Source organism: Rhinolophus hipposideros (genome assembly GCF_964194185.1).
Source record: "Rhinolophus hipposideros genome assembly, chromosome: 2".
NCBI lineage: Eukaryota > Metazoa > Chordata > Mammalia > Chiroptera > Rhinolophidae > Rhinolophus > Rhinolophus hipposideros.
In genome coordinates, this window is record NC_138048.1 from 82,185,648 (window position 1) to 82,196,945 (window position 11,298).

The 11,298-nt window shown below is 35.7% G+C and overlaps 1 protein-coding gene across 11 annotated transcripts in view; it reads right to left on the reverse strand.

Annotated features, from left to right (window-relative positions):
• Positions 1 to 11,081, reverse strand: part of MLF1 (myeloid leukemia factor 1) — a 35,304-nt gene extending 24,223 nt beyond the window's left edge. For 7 of the 11 annotated variants that reach the window (XR_013991717.1, XR_013991718.1, XR_013991719.1 and 4 more), the window contains exon 1: positions 10,922 to 11,080. Coding sequence is in view for 3 of the 11 variants with exons in the window: in XM_081025978.1 (XP_080882104.1) it covers positions 10,922 to 10,968 (47 nt within the window). In the remaining 8 variants the exon portion in view is untranslated. Of the gene's footprint in view, positions 1 to 10,921 lie in introns of all 11 variants that reach the window. The other 4 variants (XR_013991722.1, XM_081025976.1, XM_081025979.1 and 1 more) reach the window with 2 other exon arrangements.
• Between the last annotated feature and the right edge of the window lie 217 nt (positions 11,082 to 11,298).

The window sequence follows — 11,298 nt, forward strand, 5'->3', positions numbered from 1 at the left end:
TCGTTTTGTCCTTTCAATCTTAGTTGTAGAGGGTGTGGCCCAGCTTAAAGTTGCTGTCCTTTCAGTCCTAGCCTTAGAGGGCGCAGCTCAGCTCCAGGTCCAGTTGCCGCCACTAGTTGCAGGGGACACAGCTCACCATCCCCCACAGGAGTCAAGAACCGGCAATCCTGTGGCTGAGAGGACGTGCTCCAACCAACTGAGCCATCTGGGAGCTCGGCGGCAGCTCAGCTCAAGGTGCCGTGTTCAATTTTAGTTGCAGGGGGCAGAGCCCACCATCCCTTGTGGGAGTCGAGGAATTGAACTGGCAACCTTGTGGTTGAGAGCCCACTGCCCCATGTGGGAATCGAACCGGCAGCCTTCGGAGTTAGGAGCACGGAGCTCCAACCACCTGAGCCACCGGGCCAGCCCAGTGTATGATTTTTTTATTGTATTACTTAATTCAGTTTGCTAATATTTTGTAAATATTATATTGGCCTACACTTTTCCTTTTTTTGTAATGTCTTTGTTTGGTTTTGGAATCAGGGTAATAGTGGCTTCGTAAAATAAGGCTGAGAGCTCTCCCTCCTCTTGAATTTTTTTGGAATAGTTTGAGAAGGACAGGTGTTAATTCTTCTTTGAATGTTTGGTAAAATTCACCTTTGAACCCATCCAGTCCAGGGCTTTTGTTTGTTGGGAGTTTTTTGATTACTGATTTAATTTTGTTAGTTGTAATTGGTTGGTTCAGATTTTCTGTTTCTTCTTAACTCAGTCTTGGAAGATTGTATGTTTCTAGGAATTTATCCATTTCTTCCAGATTGTCCTTAGCTGGCATATAATTGTTTGTAATATTTTCTTATAATCCTTTTTATTTCTGTGGTGTCACTTGTCACTTCTTTTTTATTTCTGATTTTATTTGCATCCTCTCTCTTTTTTTTCTAGGTGAAGCTGGTTAAAGGTTTATCAATTTTGTTTACCTTTTCAGAGAACCAGCTCTTGGTTTCACTGATCTTTTGTACTTTATTTTTAAAGACTATTACATTTATTTCTGCTCTGATCTTTATTATTTCCTTTCTTCTACTCACTTTGGACTTTGCTTGCTCTTCTTTTTCTAGTTCCTTTAAGTGTAATGTTGGATTGCTTGAGAATTTTTTTTTTTTTTTTTTTTTTTTTTGCTTCTTAGAGTTGGTAGGCCTGTATTGCTATGAATTTGCCTCTTAGGACTGCTTTCGATCTTAATCATTTTTAAATGTACAGTTCAATAAAGTATATTCACATTGTTGTGAGGAGGGAGTCTTTAACCATGTGCTCTTTTATACCTTTTGAGTTTTTGCCATAGCATGTATTACACATGCCGAAAACACACTTTTGAAGAAGTAAAGCATCTTGGTACTTTATAAAATACAATATTAATTGACAGATGTTAGATGTTACAGAATTTTAAAAGTCTTTTTCATTTTTTAAAGTGTTATAGTGCATGTGTAAATATGGAAAATTGCGATGGGAAAAAACTTCTGTAATTCCAAATCAAATGCAAATGTTCAGTCCAGGCTGCGTAAATGTGCTCTTCTTTCATAACATTAATAAAGTTTATCTTGTGGCAACTCCTACTAAAGTGCTGTAAAAAAATAATGACAATTTATTTCATCAGTGTAAACCCTAAACTATACTAGCTTGTCAAATTTTGGTTCATGGTAAGATGCTACTAAGTTTTATGTTTTAAAAAATTAATATTTCCCAGCTGTTATTAATTAAGCCTTTGTTTTAAATATATGCTAAGACAGATACAGTACTCTAAAACATTGTGTAGTTCTGAGACCTTATTGCCTTATTAAACTTGAATGTTTCTGAAAATTGGATATAGAAAATTGAATGTTTCAAATGATTAAGTTGATTCTACCATAAATCATGGAAGGGTGCTTTAATCTAAAGGATTAAAAAAAAAAACTACTGTGTTTAACCAAATTAGATCACCACGTTGCATTAAGAAACAATAATATCTTAGCAGTAGAGTTTTACTAAAAATAAAGAACTAGGTAGGCATCAATAGTTCCAGCAATCATAATCTCGTCTTCTACTCAGAAAGCAGTGTCATTTCCCAAGTACATCTGAAGATATTACAAAGTACCAAAACAAAAAATTTAAAAGATGAATATTCTCTAAATAAATTTAGTAAGGAGACTTTATATAAGAGTGTCTTCAGATCTGTTTATTCTTGTGCAATGTCAACTATTTTAAAGGAGACTGTTAAGTAGAAAAATATAGTTATGAATGACTTAAATAAACAGCAATTCCTCTACATACTTGTTTGACATGATAATTTCCAATCACCTCTGCATTAAAGCCACTGCTGGTCTGGATGATTGAAACCCACTTTACAAAGCAGATCATTGACTAACTATATTCTAAAAAATTTTAATGTGTACTCTTAGTTCTCTTACTTCTCTATTTGTTCTCCTGCCATAACCCTGTTGTCCTTTTTTATATGAATCCACGTGGGGACACTGCTCTGACTACTTTCCAGCCTCCTTCCTGCTTACTGACAAATTTTACGCAAACTCATAAAAGTGCACTCCAATGTGTGTAGGTTTAGGATGCTCTCAATGTAAGAGAATACAAAAATTTCAACAGAAGCCCAGAAATTAAACTATTCTTAACCAAATTAGTAACAGAGTCTCTCAGAATGAAGAGACTCTTTAGCTGAATGTTGGGTATGAACTGGAGAAATGTAGTTGTAATAAATTCACTTAGGAAATATAATAAACTAAAGACACATGAGCAGAAGGTTTATTTAGATATTACATGTATTTCATAGTCTTTCCAATTAAAAACAGACTAACATATTAAGGAAAAAAACAAGTACAGATATTATATATACAATGCTGAAAAACATAAATAAGGTCATTTTCCATGAATTTTTGTGAGATTTTTAGTTTTGGATTTTTTTCTTATGAGGTCTGGCAATTAAATTCGAGAACTTGCCACCGTGCGCTTCATTAGCACTGCACAAACAGCTCAATAAAGTTTCATAACCTTGATAAATCAGTGTCTCACAGCTGTTTTCATGTCAATGTGTGGCAGTATCTTGCTGAGTGGCGTTCATTATTGTTATTGCGTACTTTTGTGTGTTGTTGTGAAAAATTTTGAGCTTGAATTAGAGCAACAAACAAACTACATTTCTTGTTAAACTTGGCAAGAGTGGAAGTGATCAGGGACATGTTAGTCCAAGTTTATGGGAATAATACCATGAAGCAAATGGCAGTGTACAAATGGATTAAATGTTTTTCTGAGGGGAGAGAATGCGTCACCGATGAAAAGAGATCAGGGAGGCCAGGAACAAGCAGAACTGATGAAAACATTGCAAAAATTTGTCGAATTATGCGTCACAATCGTCGGCTGCGAGAAACATAACAGACCAAGTAAACACTGATAAACAGTTAGGAAAATCTTAACTAAAAATCTTGGCATGAGAAAGGTGTGTGCAAAAATGGTCACGAAAAAGTTCACCGATGAACAAAAGCAAAAGAGGGTGAATGTTTGCCAAGACCTTTTGGAGAGGCAAGACGATGTTTTGGGTCATGTTATCACTGGTGATGAAACATGGGTGTACCAATATGACCCTGAAACAACGTGTCGCAGTGCACAGTGGAAGTCAGCCAATTCTCCATGACCAAAAAAGTTTTGTCAGTCCACATCAAGAGTCAAAACGATGTTGCTAACCTTTTTGATGTCAGAAGCATTATTCATTATGAATTTGTACCAACTGGACAAACAGTTAACCAAGTTTACTATTTCGAAGTGCTGAAAAGACTGAGAGAAAAGTTAGATAAAAACAACCTGAACTTTTTGCCAACAATTCATGGCTCTTGCATCATGACAATGTGTGAGCCAACACGGCACACTGTCTGCGAGGGAGTTTTTAGCCAGTAAACAAATAACTATATTGGAACACCCTCCCTACTCACCTGATCTGGCACCCAATGACTTCTTTCTTTACCTGAAGATAAAGGAAATATTGAAAGGAAGACATTTTGATGATATTCAGGACATCAAGGGTAATACGATGACAGCTCTGATGGCCATTCCAGAAAAAGAGTTCCAAAATTGCTTTGAAGGGCAGGCACTGGCATCAGTGAATAGCTTCCCAAGGGGAGTACTTCGAAGATGACCATAGTGATATTCAGCAATGAGGGATGTAGAAATTTTTCTAGCATGAGTTTGCGAACTTAATTGTCATACCTCACATTGATAGGAGTGACAGGCACAGAAGATTTAACAGACTACTATTCCTGGATTTTCCACCTGTTAAAAAAGTCTGAGAATCACTCTTATAGAAGAATTACAGGTAACTAATACTATGGGGAAATTGCAACAATTTAAAAATTAAATGGTCAATGGCACACAATGAGCAGGTTATGTTATAGTGCACTAGAGGGAAGAAAGGGAATTGTTTTATGCTTTTCCAAATCAAGATCTGAAGATCAAAAGTTACTTTAAAATTAAGGAAATCAGAATTTGCTGTATTTATCTCTCTACTTTTTACTTAAAGAAGCAGAGTTTCAAGTAGTTCTAAGACCCTAAGTGAATTATCTAAGAAACAATTTCCTTCTAATTTTTACCTCTAAAACTATATTATAAAATATTTCATATCTCAATGATATTCAGTGCCAGATGATGCCAACTGAAATTATGGTTAATTTTGTTTGATGTGAATATGGTATTGTGGTTATGTAATGAGATAACCATATTTTTCAGTGATATATACACAGGGGTGAAATGACAAGAATTCTGGAATTTGCTTTTAAAACACTTTGGAGACTGTAGCAGCAATAGAGATGGATATAGCAGGTGTAAATTTTGAAATTCTGAGTATTGGGTACACAATATTGTTATACTTTTATAGTATATATTTAAAATATATAATAATAAAACATCTTTAAAGAACAAAAAGAAATAGTACTATGGGAATTAAAGGATTTCATACCACCTTATATAAAGTTATAAAGTGAATGATTCAAAAGAGAGTCGTTTTGCTTATAGTTCTATACTCACTGGATATTTAGAGCTTAGAATATGGGTACAAATAGGGAGATTAAAATGTTCATTCTTGTTAATGTATAGTTACTTAAGAAAACCAGTTAAACTTTAGTTTAGATATTTGGATAAGATTCAATTACAATGAAGAAAGACACTTCAGGGAATACTAGATTTTGTACTGTGGATAAGTATTAAACAACTATTATTTTCCTATAGAAACATAAAATCTAGTGAGATTCATTTTTCCGGTTGTATCACAATTGGGTTAAAATTTCAGCAACTAAATGTGGCTCATTTAAAGTGTTGCTCAGATTTCTCTTTACTTAAAAAGAGCAGGTATATTTATATGTAGAGAAAATACTAAAAAAATCTTTATTTTTTGAGTGACATGAACAAAAGGTGGCCTGTTGGGAAAAGCATTAAGACAAAAGTGGGCTCACAGTCTGGCTTTGCACCTGTCTGAACCATTCAGGAAGAAATCTAGCTGACCATGAAGTGAGTTCAACTTATGTCTACCCACAACAGCAAATGCTTGGAGATAAGACTAAGATTTCTCTTGTCCAAGCCTGAATTCTTTTTTATCAAAGCCAAAAACCTCTTGTGGTAGCAAACAGTGGTTTTAATATTTTTTAAATTAACCTAATACAAGTTTGTTTTCTCAGGGAAGATATTTATAGTTTTTATATATTTCTATGTATTCATATTGTTCTCTTTTGAAAATAAATGTTTCATTCTTTTAAGAAAATAAACTGGAAATATGATGAGGCCTCATAAAGTTCATACCCTATGAACTGAACATTTCATATACATAAATTAGCCTAACATAATAATTGAAAATGTATTTAAAGATTTATATGAAATATATTCTTTGTACATCCACAGGATATAGTATTTTGCAGAGACTAAATTCATACTTTAAAGAAAATCTAAAAACTGGGAAAATGCTTATGATTAAATATTGAGGAAAAACAGTATATTTATAACCATAATGTTTGGTTCCAATTTTGGGAAAAAAATTTCATATATGCAAAATAGGAAATAAATACACCAAAGAATTGATAGAGCTAAAATCTTGGGATGCATGATTTCCTTTTACCAAACTTTCTATAATTTTTAGGTTTTTCCATGAGGATGCATTTTCATTTAAATCAGGAAAAATTTATTTATACTATTAAGATAGCCATGCTATCTCTTTTGGGATGGCGGACACAAACCACACCAAACATAATGACATTTGGTACCAAATGTATGTTTTCTACTCCATATTATTGACCTATCACAAGCTAGGAAAAATAAATTGTTGCCCCCTCCCCTCACAAAAAAATTCTTAAGTCTTAAATTGATTCTGGCTTTTTTGGGAATAATTTCAACATAAAAAAAATTTTTTTAATAGCTGGTACAGTTTCACTTCAGGATAAGTTCCTATTTTTAAGATTCTCTCAAATGTAAAATATATGTGTGTATATATACATATAACATATATATTTGGCGGGGGACAGGTTACAATTTTATTTGGCCTGTATGAGAATATAGATATTTTTGCTTCTAAGTAAAAACCATTAGTTATTACATAAGGGTCTCAGATAATTGACATGGCAGTCCCATTCATCAAGGAAAATTCCTTCCTTCCACCATACATAGAGGGAGCAAAAGCTTAGCCAGCAGATTGTTATGGTTCTCTTGATCATAAAGAAACGATCCCTAGTTTCAATGAGGTGAATGTCCATAAACAAAACACATCAGGTGATCCAAGGTTTTAATACTAGATATAATGCATATAACATCCGTAAGAGAATATTGAGGGCATGGGCTATAACTTTTACAAACTTATAATAGAGTTCACATGGCTGGGCATATAGTAGAAACCTAAGAAATATTAATACTTGAGGACTGAATTACATTTCCACAGGCAATTCTATTTTCCCATTGTTTAGAAGTAGTTTATAATGGTGATGTGGCAAAAACCTTCGATATTGAGTTACAGGAATGACTATGGTCCCCTCCCCCTACTTTTATGTGGATATTTATAATGTTTGAGAGAACTAAACAATGATATGAGTGGATGCGACTAAATGGTATTCCTTGACACAGCAACTGTGTCATAAACATGTTGTTCTCCTAGCTCCTAAAACTCAATGGTTTGTAGCTAACGAACCAAAAAATGCTCCAAATCAATAGTCTACCTTAGAAATCCTCCCAGTTCGAGGCTTATCTATTAAATATGATATCAACATGTGCAAAGTTCATTTATAAGAAATATCCACGTTTAAATATTTCTAAGAACAGAAATTTTTAGATGCTATAAATCACTGTAGCTGTTAGGGGGTCTTAACATGAAATGAGATCCTGAAAATCAAAACTTTACATTTTAGCTGAGTATTCTCAAGCTACCTTTAGTAAAAGATTAGAATTAGAATACTAATAAGCACCAAACTATGTCATCTTGATGAAGAACCTATCTCATATTATGTCTGAAAACAAATATGTAAGTAACCTTGCACAATGTTCACAAAAGCTAACCTAGTAATTTTGTTTAATTTCCTCCTATGACAATATTCTCAATCAAAGAAATATCAGTCAGTGCCTGTCTTCTACACGGAATACATTCACTTCCAACTCAGTCAGTGAATATGTTAGAGCAGTGTCCTCCAACTACCTCCAAAATACAAAATAAATAAAATTTAAAAAAAATTTTAAACAGAGATTATAGCTATGTAAGTTCTAGCTCCTGCAGAAAGCAAAGAAATGGAAAAAGCAATATCCTGTGAATACATACGCAGTGCTTTGACCAAAGACTGGTCATCACTTATATGATGCCCATATGTTAGGTAGTTTAAGGAAATGCTAACAATTTATGATTCAAAATATGGCTGATAGAATTGCCAACCTGCTTCTGAGTCTTTAACATCTAATAGCTGATAAGAGGTAACATAGCTATTTTTTGTAAACTTGCACGATCAGAATTTCATTTCTGTAGCTCAGAAGATTCAAAGTTCATGTTTCTGTACAAAGTAGAAATTTATAGATTATACTAGAAATACAAGTATGTGAACTCTTATACCAAACAATCAATTCTTTTAGGGTATAGGATGCCAAAATCATTTTAACTTCAAATTAATTTTCCTGCTTATATATGCATATTCCTATTTGTTCTTTAGCAAAAATGCAAATAAGACAGCAAAGTAGTATTCTTGAGAGAAAACTGCATGCCAGGAATTGCCAGCTTTTAGCCTTTGTGTTTTTAAGCAAATTACAAGTATTATTTATTTAAGAAGGTATATATATGAAGGTATACTGTAAGGAAATTTTCACTGAAATAACTTCAGCTCTGAAACATAGTAAAATACCAATATTAAAAATGTCCCAAATACATAGTAAAATAACAACTTCGAACTATTGCTTTTAAAGTTTGCCTTTAATTTTCTGATGAAACATTTAACATGTGCTGTTATGGGAAGATAAACATTGAAAATGCATACATTTGCATTCAAAACTACAGATTTTAATTGTTTTTTTCACTCAAATCTTTTAAGCATTTTGACAATTTGACCACAGTACCTTACCAGTCTCAAATCATTTAATAATTCTAAATTTCTATCCAAGAAGTGGATTTTTTCTCCACTTTTGAATAATTAATAAAGTAGTAAAGTATGTTTATAGTGATATCCTTGATTATTAACTAATAGATCATTTAGATAATGGTAGAGTTCAAATGAGAAAGTGCCAGAATCAACAATGGCATTTATTGAATGCAAATAATTACTTTCAGCAATGAATACCAGATTAATTATGAGACACCAGCTTAACATTACACAATATTTACTGAATACTTTCTACATTTCAGATATTAAACTAGCCACTAAGGAACCCAATGATCAGACACACAGTGTTAGAAATAGATACAACATTTATATAAAAGATGGCGGGCATGGAACTCTTCTGTGTTCCTTCAGATTAGTAGTAGATTTAATAAGTCTGTCACCTTTATGAAGTCTATATTTGACTTATATTAAGTAAGGAATACTCATTTTCTTTGGTATTGGGATAAAAGGTCAGATTACTTGAAATAAATATGAACTCACAGTCTTTTTCTCCCGAACCTCCCCAAAGTATGTTTACTCTCTATATAGTTAATTGTGGAGCAAAGAATCAGTTTCATAAAGTTAATTACATTAACTACATTTGAAGAAGGACCCATTGACGTGTAACTGCTGGTCCTTCCCATCCTAAGCACCAGGGAAGAGTGTTCTTTGATGTATGCCTCCTATTTGTCATGTTACTATTTCTGACCCTGACTCTCTGTTCATTGCCTTTGCTCAGAAAGAGCCACCCAAGAGTTTAAATTACACTTTTGCTAGACAGTTTAAATAAAGTACGTATTATACATTCATGGTTAAGCCCATTGCTCTTTTTGATATAGTCAAAGACATAATGCACCCCCAAAACTGTCTATCATAATCTTCTTAACCCATTGTACTGATGTCACAATTACATAAGAACCACTTCAACAGTTCAACTAATCTATGGATATATTTAGTCCCTACTCTCAGAGACTTTTAAAAGAACAATCATAATACAAAATTTGAAATTTGTTAAAATTACACGGATCATAAATGTCCCAACAGCTCCTAAACAAGTGAACAAAACAGCATAATCAATTTACCTGAGTCCATCTACACCGTCATTATAAAGAATAACTTTTACAATAAAATGTAATAATTTTAATTTTTCTATATTAATCATTTCATTTAGTCTAGTATTCATTATCCTTTCGATCATCACTTTTATATTATTTGGTTTTAAAATAGTACTGATACATTTACATCAATATAGTATTTTCCTTTAAAAAAAATCCGTCGTAAACTGCGAACATTTTAACCTTGTTAAAAAAAATGGTCCCTAATAAATTAAGACACTAAGGCAAAAAAATATCACAAATCTTCCTGTCTTAGGGATCCAACTAGATTACTTTTATATAATAGCCAAAGGAAGAATTAAAAAAAAATACTAGATCATAATGGAACAATTAATCAATTTCTGGATGTTTCCTCCTAAGGCTTCACATTATTTCACCTGGAGCCCTTCCCAGGGTTAGTGCTTGTTTACCTGAGGTGTTAAATGCACCCTCTCCCCGCTTCCCTGCCCCATCTGTGTTTCTGACAGAGACAAGAATCCCTTCCCAAACAAGGCTAGCTCTGTAACAAAGCAAGCAAAGAAAACAAACAGTGCACATGGCAACTTGCAAGCCCTTGGAGGTGAGAGCCCAATTCTACAACTTTGTTGCGCTCTCATAAACACTTAGGGAAAATGCTGTTTTAAAACCGCATCCCTTTTCAAAGAATTGTCATCCTATAAGACACTCCTCACCCCTCATTTGTAATTGAAACAGGGTGGGAAGGGTCCTGGGAGCAGAACTCCCAGCAGAAGTTCCGCCGGGATGGTAGTTACCGAGACAGCAGTGAGTCGTCGCCTGCAAAGCCCCTGCAGCTGCCGAGGCGTCATTCCGAAGGCGGAAGGCAAAGGGGGCACCCCAAGTCCGGCCGGGTTACGAGCAATTCTCACCCCGAGGTGCGTGTGTGCGGAGGGGAAGAGGGACATCTCCGCCTCGCATGCCCCGAATCCTTCTCTTCCTTTCTACCGCGTCCCCACCTCCTTTCCCATCCCACGCCCCCCGAATGCTTCTCACTTCACCTCACACCCCAAACCCTCCCGTTCCACGCGACACCCCCAAACCGTCTTCTCCCTTTCTCCTCATGCCCTCAAGCCTTCCTCTCCCTCACACCGCCTCCTGGACTCCGAATGCCCTCTCGCCGTCTAAAACTCGCTCTCTCCGCTTAAAACATAAATAGCGCCTCTCCCGATCCCCGGATTCCCGCGCCCTCGCGGGCTCCCGGCCGCCGACACTCACGAGAAGAAGGGATCATCCTCAAAACCGTTGCTCAGCATCCTGAACATCCTAGCCCGCTCTCGAGCCGCGGCGGACGCAGATAGATTGGAAAACGATGTCACTCGCCGCGGCCTCGACTCGAGCTTGCGTGGCCCGCACAGTCGACGCTTCTCTCTCGGCCGCGAAGGCGGGGCCCGCCGGGAAAGGCGGTGCGTGACGCCTACCTGCTTTCCCATTGGACGCTGGCTCCCTGACGTCACGAAACGAGGCGGAGACAATGCGCCGCTGCCATGGCAACTGCGATCAACACAGCGGAGGCTAGAGGTTTGGCATCGCGCCAGCCAGGCAACCCTCCTGAAGCCTCTTGAGGGACAAGATTGCTTGTCCTCTGGCCCGAA